General features: G+C 39.9%; 1 protein-coding gene across 7 annotated transcripts in view; it reads left to right on the forward strand.

Annotated features, from left to right (window-relative positions):
* Positions 1-24167, forward strand: part of LOC109067520 (ubiquitin domain-containing protein 2) — a 100859-nt gene extending 76692 nt beyond the window's left edge. For all 7 annotated transcript variants that reach the window (XM_042756007.1, XM_042756010.1, XM_042756013.1 and 4 more), the window contains one exon: positions 23164-24167. In XM_042756007.1, the coding sequence (XP_042611941.1) occupies positions 23164-23579 (416 nt within the window). In that variant the 3' untranslated portion in view covers positions 23580-24167. The remainder of the gene's footprint in view (positions 1-23163) is intronic.
* Positions 24168-24572: the final 405 nt, after the last annotated feature.

Here is a 24572-nt window from a genome sequence, read left to right on the forward strand (position 1 = left end):
GGCATCGTGAGACATTTAGATGCTGTGAATGAAACTTCATAATGTTTCACTTGATATACATTTAGTCAGGAATTATAGTTTGGAAAATGTCTAACTGGTAAAATGTGGACAAGTTATGTGAAAACTAATACAAGTAGCGTAATAAAAAAAGACCTACTCATGTTTATGATCTCTGCTGGATCAAGCCGCTGCATTATTTTTTTCTGAGGATATCCAAAGCTTATTCCTCTCAGCATGTCTTCTTGAGGTGAATTATGTCTTATTCCTCTCAGCGTGTCTTCTTGAGGTTAATTATGTCTTATTCCTCTCAGCGTGTCTTCAACGTGAGGTACAGTCTCGCTGTTTTGTTTGCTGTGATCTGGGCATTTACATGCCACACGCTTCACATGGACAATTATAATATCTATAACGTGTTCAGCGCATGGGCGTGGTTGCATTAGATATAATAAAGGGAGACGTGAAAGACTGGACATCACATTGGTTTCATATGGATTACTTTATCACAGAATATTTGTTTTCGATAAGTTACAGTTGAGTTACAGTTAATTTTAATGATGCATTTCTAAATGAAGATCACACAGACCAAGGAGGCAGGCAGCGCACCCTGTTTGTTTTCTTTATTTTATAAATGCACCAAGTTTTGTTGTTATTATGTGTATATACAAATAAAAGTAAACCCTTTACAGATTCGACTGATGTATTGCTCTTATCTGTACAATCAAAACTGAAAGTGTAATTTAAGTTCTTTTCGGTGTTATCAGGAGAAGATGCCACAAAACACGTATCCACATTTGTCGACCCCAGAGGGTTAAAATTGTCTTCCAGATTTTGTGACAATCTATTTTCTTTTTGATTTCTATTTTTCTGTCAGTTTCCCTTTTAGTCCCCTTTTTTAAATTTATTTATTTATTTATTTATTTTTGCTTAGTTCAGGACAAAGAGTCAAAAAGTAAGCAGATCTTGCAGTTTTTAAGGCATTTGTATAGGCAGAAACACTGGCATTCCATGCAATTAGAAATACCTCTGGTTTTGTTTTATTCCAGCTGCACTCCATTTTTCGGGCTATTCTCTTCAGGGCATAAATGAGCTTATCAAAGGGATAGTTCTCCCAAAAATGGAAATATGTTGTTAATTTACTCACCCTTAGACCATCCAAGATGTATGTGATTTTTTTTTTCTTGTGTAGAACAGTAAAGAAGATTTTTACCTTAAATCATGGTCCTAAGTGATTCATAAAATATGAGTTAGCAGCTATTGTTTTTTTGAGAATAATAATAATAATAATAAAACATTTCAATGAAAACAAAATTAATAGCCATGACTCCTGATGATATATTGAGGTTTTATGAATCGAAACAATCGGTCTGCGTGAGAAACTGATCATCATTTACTTCGTTATTACACATAATCCATAGTCTCAGGCAATGGGGAAAAGATTATTTTCCGTGAACTGGTTCTTCCAGAAAGTTTGTTTCAATTGACTGGTTCAGTTCACCTGTTTGTTTACTTAATCATGCAGTTTTGTAATGTATATACAATTATATTATGAAAGCACCCAATGTTGTGAAATGTGGTTGTTTTGTTGTGATGTCTAAACCATTTGAAGTGAATAAACTATTCTTCATCAGCTCACCTTTTTTACACAATTAGAAATCATAATAACTTTAATTTCACAGCTTCATTTAAAGTGCTCGGTTCCCCATGCGCATATCACCGCCTCATCAGTCTTCGGTTTGAGTTAGAACTATTTCCTTAGTTAAAAGTAATGTTGGAAGAACCAGAGCACTGAATGAGGCAAAAAGCAGCATCATAGGATCATATATGCTAGTATTTTGGCTCATTTTGACCAGATGCCGTGTGTTTTTTTTTTTTTTTATGTCAATGGAGGAGAGACTTCACTACACTGAATAAACAGCTTTTTAGAGGAAACGGCTCATCATTTAATTATTCTGCTAATCTTCAACATATTTAACACTAAACAATAGTTTTTGATTGAACAATTTTTAGAGTTAAAAAAAAAAAAATTTAAATGCTGTTTTATAAGAAAAGTCACTGGGCCCTATCATACACCCGACACTATGTGGCGCAAGGCGCAAGTGTTTTTGCTAGTTTCAGCCTGATGCAGGTCTCATTTTCCTCAGTTTAAGTAGCAAATGCATTTGCGCCCATTTGTGTTCAGGCGCATTGCTGGCCCATTGCTATTTTGAGGAAGACTGCCAAGTAAATTACACTGTCAAGGTCCAAAAAAAGAATAAAAAAGCATCGTCAGAATAGTCCATCTGCCATCAGTGGTTCAACCGTAACGTTATGAAGTGCCATTTTGGAGAATATGAGCTCAACGCAGGCAGCTTAAGCTCTTCTGTGTCAGCCACTCCACAAGGATGTGCTGTTTTCTTTCAAATCAAAGTGTAAATATACGTAGAAAATGTATCCTTGTGGCGTGGTTGACACAGAAGAGCGTAAGCTGCTTGCGTTCAGCTCATATTCTCCAAAATGGTGCTACAGTGATGTGGAGAGACACAGAGAAGACACATTGTTGAATAAAGTCGTTATTTTTGTTTTATTCGCATACAGAAAGTATTCTTATTGCTTCATAATGTTATGGTTGAACCACTTATGGCAAATGCACTATTCTGACGATGCCTTTATTTCTTTTCTGGACCTTGACAGTATAATTTACTTGGCAGTCTATGGGACAGTCACAAGCCTCCCGGTTTTCATCCAAAATATCTTAAATTGTGTTCCGAAGACAAACGAAGGTTTTACTGGTTTGGAACGACATGGGGGTAAGTGATTAATGGCAAAATTTTCATTTTGCGGTGGAGTATCCCTTTAAGAGAATAGGGACAACCCGTTTAGACCATGCACCCAGGCGCGCCAACTGTTTTCCTGTCGTTAAACTAGCAAAAGTGGATTTGGACACGCCCTGAGTGCACTTGCACCGTGCACTTTAGACCATGCGCTTAGATCATTAAAATAAGGCCCACTGACTTTTTGCGACAGGTGGGATTCAGCTTCAGCACTTCTCATTCATTCCTATGGTAAACAATGACTGAGTGTCTCACAACTCTGACTGAAATTCATTGACGTCAAGGTTGTAATGTGATTGGTTATTAAGGCACACGTAATCCAAGTTAGCCGTTACACTTTCTCCAATAGTAATACAAACCCTTTCATCTCCCTATAGTAAGGCAATCTCTAGTGCCACTCGAGCTCCAAACTGTTTCAGACGGTTAAGTCCAGTTTGGTGAACTGGTTTAAATAGTTCACTAAAAAGAACTGGATTAAAAGAACGAATCATTCACAAAACAGATATCACTTGGGACTGTTTGCATGAGGCTATGGATTGCAGGAAGTAATGTTATAAATAAAAGGTTGATTGTTTCACTTCATAAGACCTCAATATATTTTTACTATTCAGCTCAAGAAGAAGTCACCAGCATCTTGAATGGACTGAGTTTAATTAAATTAACAGCAGATTTTAATGTTTGGGTGAACTATCCCTTTAACCTTCTTTAAGTGCAAACGAGTGGCCATGTCTGAAGTGCTAGAGAAGAGTCAGTAGTTTCTGTTGCAAGTTCTTTTGAGCTGTCTGGTATGCTGAGGAGTAGAGATGAGTCAGGAAGATGGTTTAGTTGTAGTCTTCAGTGGTAGAAGCTATAGTTCAGCCATATTTGTAACAAGGAGTTGAGTTTGAAGCTTTAGCTAAATGGAGTGTACACAAAACTAGATAATGATCTAAGATGTCTTTTTTTATCTACCACCTAAAACAAATAGTAGAGAAATACAACATTCTTTATTTGCCTAAACAAAAATAAAATTATTCAGGACATCAACCCTGTGTCTAGACAGCCAACAGGATTGCAGCAATTCAATTTCACGGACTGTAATCCGAACGAGAGGCTGAGCACTCCACTAACAAGACCGCTGGGACCCAGGGTGGACGGATGCTGAATGAAATCCTTGGGAATCTGAGCACACAGAGAGGGCAGGAAACAATACTGCAGGTACAAGCAGTGGAGCCTGACGAAACAAGACAAGACAGGTGAGCGAGACCAGCAAGACAGTCTGAGCAATCAGGATAAACCACAACAGTATGACAAAAGACAGAGAAACATGGGGAACTATATAAAGGGGAGGTAAATGAGATAACAAGAACCTGGTGTGAACACAAGACAAGCTAACGAGCAGAAAAACAAGGAGGGCGGGGAAACAATTACACCAACCATGCGCACGTGGCGAGCTGTTAAACCAAGCCATACACACAACAACACCCAAACACAAAGACCAAAGAACAGGTGATCAGACCGAAACCCAACAGAAACCCCCCTCCCAGGAGCACCACCAGGTGCCCCAGGAGGAGATCTACCTTGCCGCCGATGGAAGTCCTTGATCAACAAATGGTCCAGAATGTCCCAGGATGGCACCCAGCATCTCTCTGGTTTAACCCTAGAGACATGAAACACAGGGTGAACCCGACCAAGAGCAGGAGGGAGCTTGAGCCTGATCGCCACCAGATTAACCACCTACAGTAGGTGGCCATCCAAAACGTTGGTTCTACCGCCGCTCGTACCGCCGCCACGGCGTCTGCAAAGTGCATTTGCAGCTTTTGACCGCTGAGTGGCGCTTTAAAGTTTTCAAACAAGCGCATCAAAGCACATTTTCGCAAATAGACGTCAGCTTTGCCTCACCGAAGTGTTATATTTGACTGCAGTCGGGGAAAATGAAAGAATAAATATGTAATATTCACAGATGAATGTTTAGTCCCTATGAAGATATGTGCGTTTCTTAGAACGAATTCAAGCAGGATAAATGTCAAGCCTATGAGCCTGTGCTTATATTTTCTCTACACCATATTTTAGATTAGACACATTTAAATAGTGTGCAGTATTATTTATATAATATGAATTATGTGTTATATTATTAAAAAGAAAATGCGGTTTACTTTGCATCAGAGCATTAAAAGTGGTAGCCTATTGTGAGCTAGGCTTGCGTGTTTTATAAATTATTTTCTATATTTTAGTAAAACGTGAGGCACTGTATAATTTCGCTCCCATTATTTAGGCCTAATTAAAACAAGAAACGAATAAATTAAACCTGCACGATTTAACTAAATCATTGAAACTCTAAAGAATGTATGGATTAATAAAACATCCTCACTTATCAACAAAGTACACACGATGTACAAAAAAAAGAGCTTCATTAATTAACAACTTCAGTGTTTTTAAATCTAGTCTTCTTTACTTGCTTTCATATAATTTAAGTAAAGTAAAAATAAATAAATAAAATAAATAAATAAATTGCAGCCGCATTTAAATGCAGGTTTATATAATATTCGGTAAAATATCAGTGCAAGATTTGCTATGCGCATGATGCTGAGTGCACGTGCAGCATTTATTCTTATTTGTCTACATATTTTATCTTCATTACAAATCTTGTTTGGTTTTATTTTGGATAATTGGATGTAAAAAAAATTATTTACTTTGTAATGCATATGCAAAATGTGAATTATTATTCATATTCAAGTGTTTGTGCAAAAATTATTAATGCGCATGCATGACAGGGAGGCGCCATCTCGATCACGTGATTTTTTTCCTAATAATGAAATAACTGAAAATTGTGGTGTCTTACATGAGAAATATATCTACAGAAAGCTTGAAATGTCTTTTAAACAAATCAATTCAAAACGAAAGCATTATGTAATCTGTGAAGGTTGTATTGCTCTTTAAAGGTGCATCCATGTGGAGAGAGTCAGCACTGTGAATTTCATCTTGCAGCCGACAAGAAAAAAATTTGTTTATTAATAAATAATTAAAATGTCTCCTTTTTCATAATTATTAGGCTACTTCTGCCTGTGCTTTGTGACAAACTTAATGCATGTTCTTGAGCGCAGAATATATTAAGGCTGGATTATAGTTGTAAATTTATTATAAACCTGCGATTAGTAATAATGACAAATGAACGACTATAACTAGAAAAATTTTATGTGGGAAGAAGACCTATTAAATACCCTCTAGACATCTCTGTTAAAGTTTTTAAAGCATTTTATATGCGTTTGCATAAATTCTTCTTTCATAACGGTCTGTAATGGAGAGATGCCTTAACACTGTTTTTTCCTCTGAAACACAAAAACGAAAATTGAAATAAAATAAATATTTTATGTTTTGAGAATGATTGGGCTCAACCCTCCCCGCGCGTTTGAGACACGCTGCCGAGCAGAGTATGAGCGGAGCGGAGCGGAGTGGAGTGATTCTGACTGGGGCGAGGAGAGGATTTTTTTAAAAGTTGGAGCGTCATGTCTTTCACTCACTCCAGCACCGCTCCATCACAAATACAATTCATGCCAACAGCCCATAATATAACTGCATATTTAGCAATAATTCACATGATAAACATATTTAGCTATAGCTTGATACACATAATCTCTCCAATCAAAAGACTATAATGACGAGAATAGTCGAGCGGGATGTTACAGGCTAGTTCTCAAGGAGTTTGTCTTCCTTTTACTGATTATTTTGGGGTTAAAGCATGATTTAAACAGATACAGCACATTCACACATAATCGCTGTCGTAATAATGCATTCAAACAAATGTAATCTTACAGTAGGCTACTTCATCTGTATCTGATTTTGAATGAGCAGAAATCTGTAAGAAATGCATCGATCTGTAGATAAAATAAGTTATAAAAGTTATTTTCATCACAAACAAAATTTGCCCAGCAGAAAGCAGCAATTATACCTTTTAATGCTTACAATTTTATTAGTTTGGCGTTTGGTAGGACAAAAAGTTTGCACACAATAGCCTAACCCCCTTTGAAGCTCTCCTGTAATTAAATTTTTTTATTCATTTTTATTTTATTTTTATAAGCTATTATGAACATAACATTTCAACTTTAGCCACGGAGTGAAGGCGGAGCAGTGTTTCTGGTATCAATGAACGTGGAGCAGAGTGATTATTAAATGCTAGGAGCGCGGAGGGAAATTGTTGCTGCTCCACTCCGCTCACATAGGCCTACTGTACTGCCGAGTGAGAGAGATGTTTCGCCCTATATGAACAAGGCCGTCCGGTGTAGACACGGTTAGACAGTGTCTGCTATATTTACAAATAATTGATATAAGAAATAAAAATAAATACATAACCTAAACCAGTGGCATAACGAGATGAAAATATAGACTAGAAAATTGATTTAGGCCTACACTTGGTCTGCCTCCGTCCATGACACTGACTCACTGCGGAGTTGCCAGTTTTAATCTGAACAGCTCTTAACGCCGAGTGGATGGTTAGATGCATGATGGGCTAGTATTAATAAATTATATATTGTTATATTAAAACTTGTTTTGAACAATTTCTTTGTCATTTGAATATTGATTTTAAGTAGGGAGGCAAAAAAAAAAAATCGATTTAAATTGAAAATTTAATTTGCGGATTTGTTTGTGAAAAAAAATCGGGGATTTTTTTTAGGCCATAGGCCTATCGCCCAGCCCTAATGCAACAGTATTTTTTTTTTTGTTTTTTTTAAGTTAAGGCAATTTCCTCTAAAATTAAGTTATAATAACTAATAAACTTTATTGCTCTATACAGTAGTCAACATTTGAAGTGGATCAAACCTTTCTTTAAAATTGTCCTAAAACCTGTTCTGCAAGTTTGAAACCCTCATAAGACTGTCCATATGAAAGAGCAAGAAAATGCACACCTTTATCTCGACCCCCACAAGCTATACAGAACTACCCAAACCCCCTCCAGCTGAACTGAACTCGGTCTGTGTTTTGGCTGTGAGGAACGGTGTTTTATCATGTTACTGGGTTGAAACATGCCTGAACTCACAGCAGCCCTGCTCTTTTTATTCATTATTTTCCCGCAGCCCATATTATTATTTTCACTAGACCAAAATAATAACAAATTATCAATTGATATTTAATCATTATTTTTGCCAAAATCATTGTTATTTGTGAACGTAGGTGTTTGCGGAAGGCTTTAAGGCCAAGCGGAATCCTCCGTAAGCTGCTCCCGCTTCACAGCGCGTGGGACTCGCACAAACTGACCCAACATTTGGCAAGGCAGGAAAACATTCAGTCTGCCTGAAGGAAGACGTATTTCATTGTAAGTTAATGCTGTTAAATAGAGAGTAAAAAATAAAAATAATAAAAAACCTAGAGTAGGCTATTCTTATACTTGGAGCTCATTATATTGAAGTACAAATCCAAACACCAGAAGCAACCTACACTCTCAGTGTTCTTTCACTGAAAAGTATGCATTTTATTTATTTATTCACAGGCTATATGGTTGAAATAGTAATATTTTAGTTGAAAACTTTAAGTGCCATAAATGTTTCATAGACCTTCAGTTGTCATGCTTTAAAATCCCATGCCATTTGTAATTTCACTGTATTTTAACCTCCTTAATTACTACCCCAATTCTATAATGGTAAAATTTATTCAGACCGATGGCATTTTTTATGACATTATTTATTTTTATTTTTATTTTTAGAATAGGCTAATTGTAGCCTACATAAATGGATGAATCAAAACAAATATAACGTTTTAACTGCAGGCAGATATAGACCTATATTATTGTACATTACAAATATTTGGATCGTCCCTTATTTTCTTCAAGAATAAACATTATAAATAAATAATTAAAGAAAGAACCTCTTATAGCCCTTATTTGTAGGTTGTAGGATATATGCGAGTGATTCATAGATTTAAAAAAGTTTATAAATTGAAATGGTAAAATGTCACAGTGCATGTTAAATAGCCTAAATGAACTTGTATCTTGTATAGTATCTGAAGACTTAATTGCATGTTAGCATAAAACTAACAATATAATTCGATTTTTTTTTAAATGAACAATTCCTGTATAAAATGTGACAGCAACCTTTATATCAAACATTTTGAAATCGTCCACAGCTGAGCAACACGAGAGGCGGATCTGAAGTTATATTTGTTTGTTCACGAAGTGAATGTGATGGACAAAGTCATTTTTAGATGCAATGGAAAAATAAAGCTGGATAAAAACATACACGAAAACACGCTAAAAAATAAATTACATTTGTTAAAGCTGCATTTTATTACATTCAGAAATAATAACGGCAGGCCTAATAATGCTATAGGCTAATGTACCAACAGGACATTTTCAGTTCCCTTCACTTTACAACAAATCCTTTAAATTTAAAAAAATTATCAGAACAGAAAAAGAATTACAAATATATAATTCTAATGGATAAATATAATTGCAGCAGGCTATATAATAATATAGGCTTATAAACAACAACAATAATAATAATAATTAAAATAATTTAAAGCGATATATAAGGTTGGGCTTATCTCTCTCATTCGGGACATATCCAATCATGTTGCCCATTTGAAGCTAAACTCTTATTCATTAGGTAAAATAGGCTTTGGATTTCACACGTGTTTCAGTATCGAAGGAAAAAAAATCATAATTAGCAAAAATATGCCAAAGTGGACCGTTGCTAGCGCCGCATGGCTCATGAACGACTGCTGTTTCCAATGAATATGTGCGCATGAGGCACCAGCGCGTTCAAAGTCACAATTCACAATTATTGGTCACACAGTAAAGGCATAATTCAAAAATGCAAAGTGTTAGCAGTTTGAAAAATCAAGAATAATAACAGAGTTAATAAGAATTATTTGTAAATGCTGGAACGTTCTCATTTTGCTCTGCAAATGGAACCTGAAGATTATTATTATTATTTTTTTTTTAACCAAGAATGAACCGAAATGAAAACATTTTATATATATATATATATATATATATATATATATATATATATATATATAATGACTGTTTAAAAACATCCATAAGAGCCTTTGTGTAAAGGTCTTTCTTTAATTTTTTGATGAGTAGACTGTAGCCTAAGACTATCCTATTTTTTAATGGCTTTTAAGGATGTTGTAATGTATATTATAATGTTATTGTTGTTTTACGTCTTCCTTTCATTTTACAATTACATTCAGTTAGAAATCCGTCCCTTTGCGCCACCTGGTGGTAGTTTCGCGAATGATTTTAACTCGCAACTGATTTGCAGTTAACGCCGTGGCGGTATTACCCATTTTGGTTGTCTACCTACTGTAGGTGATGCGGTACAGCCCAATGAATCTGGGTGCCAGCTTACGAGAAGGTGCCCGCAGAGGCAGATCCATGGTAGAAGGCCTCACCAGCTGATCACACACATAGGCTGGAGGAGAGGACCGGCAACGATCGGCTGCTGCCTTGGTTCGTCCTGAGGTTCAGACCAAAACTCTCCTGACTTTCTCCCAGGTGCGGCAGCAGTGCTGAACGAAAGCCAGGGTGGACAGAACCGCAGCATCGGGTTCCTGTGATGGAAACAGAGGCGGTTTATAACCCACAGAACACTCAAAAGGAGACATACCTGAAGCCGCCACTGGAAGGGAGTTATGAGCATATTCTATCCAAGAGAGCTGTTGGCACTAGGAACTCGGATTATTGGATTTCAGATAGTGGAGCATTCTTTCGAGATCCTGGTTGGCCCGCTCGCATTGCCCATTGGTCTGAGGATGGAAACCGGAAGACAGACACGCAGAGGCCCCGACCTGTCTACAAAACTCTTTCCAAAACCGGGAGGCGAACTGAGGACCCCTATCTGAAACCACATCCACCGGTAAACCATGGAGTCTGAAGATGTAATCCACGACCAGTTGGGCGGCCTCCCGGGTGGAGGGCAGTTTGGGCAGGGGAATGAAATGAACCACCTTAGAAAAGCAATCCACCACAGTGAGAATCACAGTGTTACCCTTCGATGGGGGAAGCCCAGAGACAAATTCAAGGGCGATGTGCGAACATGGATGGGAAGGGACAGGAAGAGGATGAAGAAGACCATCAGAAGGGCAATTCACTGGCTTACATTGGGCGCATGTGGGGCAGGCCAACACAAACTGTCTGACATCCGCAGCCAGTTTGGGCCACCAGAAGCGTTGACGGATGGCAAACAACGATCTCAAAATCCCTGGATGGCAGACCACCCTGGAGGACCCCACTGAAGGACTTCAGGATGCAGCGCAGCCGGCACCGGCAACCTGCCCACTGGGCACTTCTCTGCCACCTGCACCCCTCGACTGGCCTCCTCTACTCGCTGCTCGATGCCCCAGCAGGCCTGACGCAAGCTCAACCTCTTGGCCGAACGGATATATTCAAGGTTCTTGTGATCCGTCTAGACCAAGAATGGCTGCGCTGACCCCTCCAACCAGTGACGTCACTCGCCCAAAGCCAAATGCACACTGGGACTCAGGATCTGAAACCAAAAGAACAGGTGCAGAGACAAAACGGGACTTTAATTTGTCAAAGGCTACCTGCGCATCCTGGTTCCACCTGAAGGACACCTTGGTGGAGGTTAACCCTCTGGAGTCTAAGGGTATTTTTGGGGCCTGGAGAAGTTTTGTCATGCCCTGACATTTGTGCTTTTTTCAGTTTCTTATAAATATCTAAATGGCTAAAGTCTTATCTCACTGTAATCAGCACAAACTGGGCTATAATAATATGTGCGCAGCATGTATGTACATGATTGTGTTTTTGAGAAAAAAATTTTGTATGCGTGGTTAGTGAAATACTAAAAATGTTAAATCACTTGAATAAGGCAATAAAACACATACAGAACATTGGTTCCCGGGACTTTTGAGAACTGGAGCTTGTAGCCTAGAATTTTTCTTTCTAAATGATGTGAAAATCATCTTGTTTACTCACTTATAGAAAACAATATATTGATTTAAATTTTCTAAAATTGATTTAAATTTTTTTTGTTGGTAAAAGTCATATGCGAGTAGGCGTCAACTATCATGAATATCATTGTGATTCACACCTGAGAAGACAAAGACCCACATAATGAGCTGCATAATGAGCCATTCAGTCAGCTGTGTGACTGAGAGGGATGAGTTACAAGAAAGAATGTGAGTACCAAAATAAATGTATATAATTTTATGTTTGTAGTTTATTTAGAATATATTTAATTATCCCACAACATAATTTAAGATTCACTTGTGAGTGCAGTTAAACAGTTTATTAGGAACAATCAAAGCTGACTTTCAAACTGAATTTGTTGCATCATTACTCCAGTCACACAATCCTTCAGAAATCCTTTTAACAATCTTATTCTACAAAAAAAAAAAAAAAAAAAAAAATGTATTGTTATTATTATCATTATTATTATTATCATTATTAGTATTATTATTATTATTTGTGTTGATCATATTTTTTAATATTTTTTTGAGGTTTTTTTGTTGGGATAAATTGAAAGAACAGCATTGTTTGTTACATTTGGTACAGTTACATTTATTTGTTACATTTATATTATTTACATCAAGCTTTTGAATGGTATAGTAGTGTATATTGTTATTGAAACTTCATAATATTTCACTTGATTATACATTTAGTCAGGAATTATAGTTTGGAAAAAGTCTTTGGAAAAAGTAATTAGTAAAATGTTTACACGTAATGTTTTTACAAGTATAAATAAATAAAAAAAAAACTTACTCATGTTTATGATCTCTGCTGAATAAAGTGCTTCATTCTTTTTTTCTGAGGAAATCCAAATCTCAAATCTTCAACCACATCACATCTTTTTGGGGTGAATTATGTCTTATTCCTCTCATCGCGAACTAATCAGTAAAATAAAAAAAATCTTGAAGAACAATCGCTGCGTTGTCTTCTGTTGTGTGGGCGTATTCATGCCGCACGCTTCAGTGAAACATTATCATCTCAAAAGCGCGTTCAGCGTGGGGGCGTGGTCGCATTAGAAGATTACTTTAGCACCGAATATTTGTTTTCGGCAGCACTTGTTTAGTTTAAAAGTAGACATTTCAGGCTTTCTATAGATGTATCTCTCATGTCTCTTCGTTGACTATTCACTGAGTTAAAGTTCATTTTAATGATACGTTTGTAAATGAAGATCAGCGCAGACAAAGGCTGCAGACAGCACACCTTGTTTGTTATCTTTATTTTATAAGTGCACAAAGTTTTGTTGTTATTATGTCTGTATACAAAAAAAAGTAGATCCTTTACAGATTCGATTGATGTATTGCTCTTATCTGTACGATCAAAACTGAAAGTGTAATTTAAGTTCTTTTCCGGGTTATGAGGAGAAAATGCCTCAAAACGCGTATACGCGTTAATCGACTTCAGAGGGTTAAAGCCATGAGCGGTGCAGCGATCTGACGAAAACTCCTGATGTATTGCCAATAGAAGTTGGCAAAACCCAGGAAGTGCTCCAGAGCCGTACGGGAATCAGGGACTGGCCATTTGGCGACAGCTTCTATCTTGGCAGGGTCTGGTTTAATCCCCCTGGTAGAGATGATATGGTCAAGAAACGTAACAGACTCTGCGTGGAATTTCTCACTTCTCCTCCTTGACGAACAACTGGTTCTCTAATAGACGCTGGAGGACCCGTCTAACATGCTGAGTGTGTAATTGGAGAGAGGGGGATAAAATCAGAAAATCATCCAATTACACAAAGACAAACTGATTAATCATGTCACCCAGAACGCTGTTGACGAGACCCTGGAAAATGGCCGGAGCAATGGTAAGACCAAACGGAAGAACCAGATACTCATAGTGTCCCAAGGGGGTATTGAATGCCGTCTTCCACTCATCCCCCTCCTGAATGCGCACCAGGTGGTAGACATTGCAGAGGTCTAATTTGGTGAAGACCCGATCTCCCTGCAACAATTCAAAAGTAGAAGACATTAAAGGTACGGGGTACCTGTTCTTTACTGTAATGTCATTTAAACCTCTGTAATCAATACAAGGGCGTAGGGAGCTCTCTTTCTTCTGAACAAAGAAAAACCCTGCACCGGCGGGAGAGGGGGAACAGCGAATGAGCCCAGCCTGTAGTGACTCCCGTATGTACCTGTCCATGGTCTCTCTTTCCGGACCAGAAAGGGAATATAAACGACCCTTAGGTGGAGAAGTGCCTGGGAGAAGGTCAATGGCACAGTCGTAGGGATGATGCAGAGGTAGCGAGGTGGCCCGGGAATTTCTGAAAACTGCCAAAAGATCACAGTACTCTGCGGGGACGCCAGTCAAGTCAGAGGGATCCACCTCTGAAACACAAGACACAGAAACAGCAGGAAAAGCAACACCTAAACATGACACATGACAAGACTGAGTCCAGGCTAAAATAGAATTATTGACCCAGTCAATATGCGGGTTGTGTTTTAGCAATCAGCGATGTCCTAAAATTAACTTGGCCTTAGGAGAGTCAATAATTAACAGTTCGATCTGCTCACAATGATTACCAGAGAGGGAAAGACTTACACAAGGTGTGACGTGAGTGATGGTGGTGAGGGGACTGCCCGCTAATGACCACGCCGTAATGGGCTTAGCCAGGGGAATGGTCTGGATGTTCCACTTGTGCACTGAGGCAGAATCCAGGAAATTCCCCTCAGCCCCCGAATCCAGAAGGGCGTGGCCAGTGTGTGAACCTTCCTGGAAGGAGAGTCGAAAAGACAGCTGAGTGCGCGTTGCTGGAGAGTTTAAACAGGAAAAGGCGCCCACCAGGACTCTTCGCATCACTGGTGGCCCTTGGCTTTTAATGGCCGCTGAAGAACGAAGTGGGCAGCCTTGCCACAATACAGGCACAATCCTTGAGATAAATGCTCCTGCTTCTGCTGCGGCGTAAGGCAGAGACGACCCAGTTGCATGGGCTCAACATCAGCAGTGTGAGGATTCGCCGCATCAAGCGAAGAGGACTCCAGGTGGTGCCACAGAGTAGTGGATTGACGGCGCTGACGACAGTGGTTGAGATGGCCCTCCACACGGAGCGCTAGGTTAATCAAATTATCCAACTCTCGAGGAAGGTCCGCGGCAGCTAGTTCATCTGCACTGGCATAGTCCAGTCCCTAGAGAAATCGTGCGTGCAGCACGCCCTCATTCCAGCCACATGTCGCCACTAGAGTTTGAAACTATATGGCATAGTCGGTGACAGAGTTCTTCTTCTGTGACGAGACAGCTGAGCCACCGCTTCATCTCCCTGGACTGATCGATCAAACAATTTAGTCGTCTCCTGGCAGAAATCCACGAAAGTAGTACAACAGGGAACCCGTGATCTCCATACGGCAATTCCCCATTCGCGGACACGACCTGAGATAGGAATGAGGACATATGCAATCTTAGCCTCAATCTTAGCAATCTGCCGGGCCCAGGATCGCTCCTTCTCCGCCAGACACCACCGCCGAGCTCCGTGCTTCATTGCGGCTGCTGCTCTGCTCGACCAGCCACACGCTCCTCATGATGCCGAGGCTTAACCTCGCTTCTCCCGGTGTCACTTCCATTTTTTTCCCGGAGTCCTTTTATCTTTCGGCTGTGCCTACAATTCCTCCAATCAGGAAGTGGACCGCATGTAATCCTGAGGCAAACGGCGATTAATTTTGACGCTCCGTCCTCGCGAAGGTAAACAAAGCGGATCTGTACGATCTAAGTCATTAGTCTCCGAGCAGTCCGCCAAACCTCACTCCTAAATCCACAACAACAGGGCGGCCAATATATCGGGCAAAACTCGCCTCACTCGACACCTCCATTGCCCCGCGCCGCACAAAACCTGGCTCTCCTTAAGCGCTGGCTCGAAGCGGCAGGCTTCCAATGAGCTTGGGCCCTATGTACCTAAATGACTTCAACTATGTACCTAAATGACTATCGATTATCCACCTTTTTCCTCAACACGGGAGTAAGCCTATGGGTGAGACTTCCGTTTCATTAGCCGCTATAGGTAAATAACGAGGAGAATAACAACGTGCAGTAAACGGTAAAAATGTTTGCAGTACAAACCAGTGTGTTCTCAATTAAGATAACAGAGTAAAATAATATGATAGGACACATCAATTGTCAATATCAAGCAGCAAAACTAACTGTTTTGTACAGCTAAAAAAAAAAAATAGCTGGACGCTAATGAGACCGGAAGCTTTACCCATAGAATTTACAAATGGCGGCGCCCATTTTTACGTCAGGAAAAGGTGGATAGGGACATAAGGTTTACCACAAAGAAACAATCAACAAGTGCAACCTAATTCACATGTGACGTGAGTATTACTAGGCACCTCTCTCCAAGTCTAGCCAACGTGCGCATCAGCTAGTTTTTCAATACTTTTTTCTTCGCGTGATTAAGAGGAAATGCATGTCTTTTTAAACATAATAACCTTAAAGTTGCGAGAAAAGAGAGAGAGAGAAAAAAAACGCTGCAGTTCTCACTCCCGCAGGAGCCTCTATCTATATCTCTCCGCTCCCTCAGGAGCTTTTCCCTATTTTCCCCACTGCCGCTGCAGTGTTTGCTCCCGCAGGAGCCTCTATCTATATTTCTCCACTGCCGCAGCAGTGTCCGGCTCCCGCAGGAGCCTCTATCTATATTTTTCCACTGCCGCAGCAGTGACCGCTCCCGCAGGAGCCTCTATCTATATTTCTCCACTGCCACAGCAGTGTCCGCTCCCGCAGGAGCCTCTATCTATAATTCTCCACTGCCTCAGCAGTAACCGCTCCCGCAGGAGCCTCTATCTATATTTCTCCACTGCCGCAGCAAAAAAAACTAAACAAAACAAACCAAAAAAAACAATAGCCTTTAAAATTACCTGAAATGCATATATAATAGCAATTAGGCTTTGGTGATCAGTTTAAATGAGGCATGAAAAGCAATTCACGATACTGTTCTGTTGAACAAACTTAATGTATTTTAAACAATATAATGTACATGCATTGTCAAAAGCCTTCAAAGGGCACCAACTTCCCGATGATCGTTTCTCCATGTCACTGTGCAATTTAATCCTCGTTTGGCTAAACATTTAATTCAAATGTACACTTAATCTTGAATTTTTAAACAATTCTTTATGACAGAGGTGTTACAGCAATCATAAATCCTTGAATGTGGACATCAAAAGTTGCCATTTTCATGCGAGCTTGATGAAGAAAATAACGTAATGCGGATGGCCGAACTATACTTTGGCCTTTACGCGATCAGCAACCGGCTGTTTTTGCCTTATTGCAACTCTCTGTTCTGGACTTACACAAACTGCGTTGCAATGCAATCATTTTCCAAAATGTCATTTATGTAAAAATATGAAGTCTGTTTACGCCTGCTAACACAGGCCCGAGACGCTGAAGACGGATGCACAGAGAGGGAAGAGAAGAAGAAGAAGAAAAAAAAATAAAAATAAAAGATTTTTTGGCTTACTGTAGCAGGCAGATCAGTCACTGTTCATGATGCATGAACTATTGGAGGAAAATCCCCAATACTGATTTGGGGGTTTATATGAACGTGTTTCTGAGGAGAGCTGACTGTATTCTGAAAAGTTCACATGGTATAATTTCACAAAGCTTGTAAGAACATTCTGTTTTTGCTTCAAATTGTGTTATTAAATCAAATAATGTGTATGATTATTGTTATATAACTAAATGATATGAAATGATATGTACATGAATTATATAACTAAAATTAAATAACTGTAATTACATATTTAGGTTAAATAAAGATGTCAGTCTTTATTTATTTATTTTTCTTCTCCTTTTTAGGAAACAAATCAAATGAATTACCCAGTCATAAAAAAAAACACAAATTTCAGAGCTGTAACAACAATATTTTTGGCTTAAGGGTATCATACCGGCCCATACCCATTAACGATCAGCCCTTTCGATGCCCCGCCTTCTCAGTTTTGCATTAGTCACTGGAGTGGCTACTTGGAAAATTCTGGAGTAAGAAACTGCTAATCGATCTGTCAGCTCTGCATAACTTGCCGTTTTGAAACATAATCACCTCGATTACTCTTGATGAATTCTGAAATTCTGAAAAAAAAAAAAAAAAAAACCTTTATATATTTCATGGGTCTTAGCACTTGGCTGGCAAAGTCGACATCGCCTCAGATTTCAGAGTTATGCCTGTGCATCCAGATTCATAGCACTTATTTGGGGTACACTGGCTCAGGAAATTCTATTTATTTTTATTTTTTGTACTCTTAACTTTTGAATGCAAAGACCACACCAAGATTTTCTGACATGTTATCGGAAGCAGCTCACCGGATTTTTTAAACAGTTACGCAAAGTAATCCTCATAGCATCTACCCATTTAGACAACACAAATTGTTCTTAGTATCGAACTCCCTGTCAGGTGCTGCAAGAGCTTTCCCGGTCGAGTGAATGTTTTTCTTTCAACTATCGGTGTTGCTTAGCCATCCGCGCAGTGAGTATTGAACTCCCGTCGAATGCTGCAAGAGCCCTCCCGGTCAAGCGATCTTGGCCTTTCCGTCTGACTACCGGCGAACCTGACCCGTCCGTGTCGTGAGTATTGAGCTTCCACTGGATGCCGTCAAGAGCCTCCCGGCTACACTCCCTTAATTTTTCAATTCTACAGTCAGCGAGGTTTATCCGTTCGATGCAGTGAGTATTGTGCTCCCGTTGGATGTCAGCGAAAGCCTCCCGGGCAGACAACCTGACTTTTTCTTCTCCAATCCAACGATACTAGTCCATCTCCGAGTACCTCTGCCTTAGAAATTCTCAGACTCAATTCCCCCATGAACCACTATTTATTAGACAACTCCAAAAAACCTGTCACTCGCTTCTGGTTCCAAAAACATCTCAAATCCGTCCCGCAATTATCAGATATCCCAGCAGAAAATTTCTCTAGCCACTCTTCTTGCATTGGTGCAGCAACATCAGCAGCAAAAAAAAAAAAAAAAAAACCTTCACTGTCTGGCCAAGTACTGGCCAGTCAACTTTACCTTTCCGTCTCACGTTCGGAGAGGCTTACCTGTTTGATGTCGTGAGTATTTACCTCCCATCAGACGTCGGCAAGAGCCTCCCGTCTAGACAACATTACTTTTTCCTTTCTACAGTCGGCGAGGCTTACCCATTTGGCGCTGCAAGTATTGAGCTCCCGTCAGATGTCGGCGAGAGTCTCCCGGCTAGACAACTTACTTTTTTCATCCTATGGTCAACAAAGGCTTACCCGTCCGATGCTGTGAGTATTGAGCTCCCATCGGACGTCGGCGAGAGCCTCCCGGCCACACACCCTTACCTTTTCCTCCTACGGTCAGCGAGGCTTACCCGCTCGATGCCTTGAGTATTGAGCTCCCATCGAAAGCCGGCGAGAGCCTCCTGGCAAAACAACTTTACCTTTCTGTCTTGCGTCTGGAGAGGCTTATCCGTTCGATGCCTTGAGTATTGTGCTCCCATCGGATGTCGGCGAGAGCCTCCCGGCTAGACAACCTTACCTTTTCCTTTCTACGGTCAGCGAGGCTTACCTGTTCGATGCCTTGAGTATTGAGCTTCCATCGGATGTCGGCGAGAGTCTCCCAGCCACATAAACTTTACTTTCTCCATGCTATGGTCGGAGAGGCTTACCTGTTGGATGCCTTGAGTATTGAGCTCCCATCGGACGTCGGCAAGAGTCTAACAGCCACCTAACTTTTCGTTCCTGTTTGACGGGTGGCGATGCTCAGCCGTACGACGTTAAGAGTCTCAACCTCCTGCCAAGCGCTGTCCAAATCTTTTCCCCCCACCTGGTGAGGCTTACCTGTTCGATGTCCTGAGTCCTGATCTCCCATCGGATGCCGTGAGAGCCCGCGCAGTCAGGTTTTCCTTTTCTCGCTCCCCGGCCGGCGAGGCTTACCCGTCTGATGCCGTTGAGTATTGTGCTCGTGTCAGATGTCGGCGAGAGTGCTCCCGGTTGGGTTTCTTTACTTGCTGGCCACAAACAGGTCTTATCCATCTGATGCCGTGAGTATTGATCTCTTGTCGGATTTCGCTAGAGTCCTCTTTGCCGGCGGCCCAAAGCCTGTTTATCTGCTCAACTGAGAGGACCTACACGTCCGTCGTCCTGAGTCTCGATCTCCAGTCAGAGGCTTCATGGGCCCTCTCAGTCAGTTATCTGCCCTGGTTGCCCACTGATTAGCAGGGGCTCATCAGCCAGTAGGGCCCGTATGCCAACACCGTGACCTATTCCAGTCGAGGCAACTCGGGCCCTCCTGGTTGGGCTATTCAATCACGCTGCTCCTCCTTCATCGGCCGGTAGGGCTCATCCGTTCCAATGCATTGAGGTGGTCCGGTTGAGCAACGGCTCGAGCCCTCCTGACCGGGCGACCCAAATCACGTAGTCTGATACCAGCAGCCAGTAGGGCCTACCTTTCCAAATGTATAAGTCGCTCCCACCGGAGTACGTAGGCTCTTTCGGCCTACCAACCAGCTGACTTTCCAAATATCAGCCCCCGCCAGATCTCAATGCTATTGTGGGGGGGTCCTTAGTCTGGCGGCTGTCCTTTAGCTATTGCCTTTTTGGGAGGTACTCTAGGTTCGGGCCACAACAATCTGACAAAAAACAGAGAAACACGGGCAACTATATAAAGGGGAGGTAAATGAGATAAGAAGAACCTGGTGTGAACACAAGCCAAGCTAACGAGCAGAGAAACAAGGAGGGCGGGGAAACAATTACAACTGACCATGTGCACGTTGCGAGCTGTCAAACCAAGCCACACACAACAAAACCCAAACACAATGACCAAAGAACAGGTAATCAGACCCGAGACCTGACAAACACACTCTTTACTTGAAAAGACATATACAACACCTGAACCTGTACAACTCCTAGCTTCCTCCTAGTTGGAGATTCTTGCAGGCAGTTGTCAAAAGCTCCTGAGAGCTGGACTGCTTGCTGTTGATTTGTAGGATATTGATTTGATTTTTGAACTGGAGTTTAAATAGCTGCTATGATCAGGTGGAGCAGCATTTATAAATACATAGATTTACAATTTATTAATTTAGCAGATTGCTTTTAAGGTACATGATAACAGAATGTGTTCTCTGGGAATCAAACTAATGAAGTTTGATTATTTTGATGTGGGGAAGTTGTGGCCTAATGGTTAGAGAGTCAGGCTCATAACCGAAAGGTTGCGGTTTCGAGTCTCGTACCAGCAGAGAATGTTGGTGGGGGGAGTGAATGTACAGCGCTCTTTCCCAGCTTCAATACCACAACTGAGGTGCCCTTGAGCAAGGCACCGAACCCCCAACTGCTCCCCGGGTGCTGCAGCAAAAAATGCCTGCCCACTGCTACGGGTGTGTGTTCATGGTGTGTGTGTGTTCACTGATGTGTGTGTACACTTTGGATGGGAAAATGCAGAGCACTAATTCCGAGTATGGGTCACCATACTTGGCCACATGTCACGTCACTTTCACTTTCACGTTGCTGTTAATAGTTTCCCAGTTAAGCTACAGGAACAGTATAATACAATATATTATGGTAATAATATGTTGCTCATATGTTTTTCTGGATTTCACAAATTAGTTTTTTTTTTTTTGTAATCTTTAATTATTTATTTATTTAAAAGTACATAAAATACAATTCACACATGCAACAATTTAATACTCTTCTATGATGACCATATTTTTAATTTATGTAATATTAAGATGATTTTAATTTTGTATTAATAATTTATTTTTTATTAATAAAATTGTATTTAATTATTTTTTCTGTGAAATTATTATTTTTTTTAATACGTTGATATATTTAAAGTCTGTTTGAACTGGAAGTTGCTGCATATAGTGACGTATTTTTCAACTGAAGCGGAATATTGAAGTGATTTTTTTTTTCTTTCAGGTGATTAACTTCCACGGTTTAATTTCTCACCTCAAGACTAGCAATGAGTGCTTACAAAATGAATATTTTACATTTTGATTTCATGCGGACTTTAAAAACATGTTTTTTTTTTTTTTAAATAGTCATATGGGTGCCAAGTTATCATAAATGGCAATGTACAATGTGCTTTTCCAGAAATATACTCTATAGCTTCCAAAAATTTCACCCCATGGTGGCCTTCTCAGAAGCATAAACCCACCATCACATCGGATGACCAGGTGATGTCAAACAGTAGTCACATGAGATTTTTTTTTTTTTTTTCAGCAGTGTAGTCATAGTGAGCATCAGCAGTTGTTTCAGCAGCAGGAGAAATTCCATCCACAGTGGTTTTAGGGGGTTCTAGAGCTGCTCTGCATGTCATGCATCAGGTTTGTGGTTGTTTGACTTGCACAGCACTCAGAGAGTAGTGTAAGCATATAGCTCTGAGATTAACACAGCAAAAAGGTCACAGATTGTAACCATCCTCCACTTTCTCTTAAAACTCACTGATTGTGAGTTTACAGAGATGAGTTTACACAGTAATTTTACTGTCTTTGAGTATTTGTGGTCAAGTTTATGTGAAGAGCAGTACCACTTGGTACAATTTTTTATTTTTTTTAATCACCTTATTGGAATTGAATCACATTGTTCCCTACCATACAGAATGAAAACTTGGATTTCGTGGTCACCCTACAGAGGGGCAAGGATAGCAGAACTCGTTAGCATTTAAAGGGAAATTCACTGAAATGGCTCGCTGTGAAAAGAGCTATTTTTGACAGGGTAAAAAGGGTGTTGTTTTACACTACCATTTGGAAATTTTAACCAAAGTATGTTATAGATTTTTCATTTAGACCCTAAAGAATCATCAACTTGCGGAAAATGGGCATCCAATGACCCCTTTAACACTTGCGGAAAATGTGTATACAGTGTTATGTTTGTATGTATTGGTTCTAGGATATATTCGTTATTTAAAACAAAAAACATTTTTATTAATTGAGATAAAGGTAAAACAAAAACAAAATATTCTATTCTATTAAAATTGTAACTGTGGAGGACACTGTTGTTTGTAAAACACTGTTGTTTTATAGAGAGGCTTTTGTAAATACTTAAAGGTGTTGATTGTGAAGGATGCACAACAACTGATAACCATATCCCCATCATAAAATAAAATGGAAAGTTAATTATTTTTTTTTTCTTTTCTTTTCTTTTCTTTTCTTTTCTTTTCTTTTCTTTTCTTTTCTTTTCTTTTCTTTTCTTTTCTTGTTTGAACTCCATAATGACCCATTTTATCCAGCAATTTGAGAATGGTGCTTCAATATAAGCAAATAAATCAAGTTCACATAATCATTGCCATAAAATTGCTGCTTTCATTACCAATAAATAGTACATAATCTTTACTCATTTTGCATCATGTTTGATTGCACTATATATTAGACATATATAAATGCTATCTTACAATATCATTGTACACTGTATCAAAACATTAGATAAGTCAACAAAAAGTGACTGAAAATGTGGCTTTAATGCTTCTTTTGTGTCATCTCCAGGTGCTCTGACTGAATGCTATGATGAGCTGGGGAACCGCTACCAGCTGCCTGTCTATTGTCTCTCACCTCCTGTCAACATGATTGAGGAAAAGAGTGAGTCAGAGACCATTGAGGTCCCAGAAGCACCAGCTAGCGAAGGCCAGGAGTGTCAGTTGCGTCTGCGTCTCTCCACGGGACGAGATCTACGCCTGGCCGTCTGCACCAGTGACAATGTCCAGCAGATGAAGCGCCGTCTACAGACCCAGGAGGGTGTAGTGGCCACCAGCCAGCGCTGGTTTTTCTCAGGCCGACCACTCACTGACAAGATGAAGCTGGAAGAACTGAAGATCTCCAGAGACTATGTCGTCCAGGTGATCATCAGCCAGCCTCCCACAACCCCACCACTGCCGCAGAACCCCACTCCTGTGGAAAACTAATGACTCATTGGGGATATTAACCACAACCCCAAGTGTGTATGTGAGAGGATATCAATGTGCATGGGCCACAAGGTTTTTCAGAAGATTTCTCTATTTTTGGATTGGCCATTTGAGTCTAGAGTGAACCTCTATAGGCTTTTCCCTTCAGACACACACTGCCTTTGACTTATAGCTTTTCTAAAGGAGTTGAGACTCAGATTTTCTGTTTAAAAGCCTCAGGTCTAGAAAACCTGAGTCCTGAATTGATCAAGAGAGGTCCAAAATGTATGGTTTTGGAAAAGGAAACTTAATAATGCTTTGTTATTTTTAAGATTATGGAGTTATAAGCTTCATATTCGTTTATCCATTTTTCTTGTGATGAGATCATATGTATGCAAGGCAGACCGGAAGTACGGACCTACCTGTGTCTGTTAGAACTTGAATTATAAAACAGAGACAATTGGGGTCAAAAGGACATTTTAAACTGCTATTGGCTTTCAGGTACAGGAGAATCACTTGCTGGACTGTTTTCTTATTTTTTGTTTTTATTAGAAACTCTGTAACCAAAAATATATAAAGATTTTTTTTTTTTTTTTTTTTTTTTTTTTTTTTTTTTTTTTAAAGAAAATATGTTACATGTCACAAAAACAATGTCAGTTTTTGGTTATCCAGGTTTTTCCAGCATCTTTAATCTCAGTTTTTTTTATTTTTTTTTTTAGATTACATAAATTCTCTGAACAGCATTCATTCAACTCTTTCATTTCAAAAGGAGGGTAAGTTTACTAGTCATGTAGACAAGTAGATCAGCGTGTTTGACATTTGCCTCTTTTTAAAAGTGCTTTTAGTGGAGGTGGTAGTTATCACATTTTGCAGATAGATTTCAGTCTAGACAGATTTTATTCAGCTCTGCGAGGCTGCCATGGTGCTATGCATTGTTTCGCACATCCTGAGGATATATAAGGGTGATACGGTGGTCATCATGTAATAACTGTGTGTATGCAGTACATGTGAATG

Source organism: Cyprinus carpio, unplaced genomic scaffold (assembly GCF_018340385.1).
Source record: "Cyprinus carpio isolate SPL01 unplaced genomic scaffold, ASM1834038v1 S000006768, whole genome shotgun sequence".
In the NCBI taxonomy this organism is placed as follows: Eukaryota; Metazoa; Chordata; class Actinopteri; order Cypriniformes; family Cyprinidae; genus Cyprinus; species Cyprinus carpio.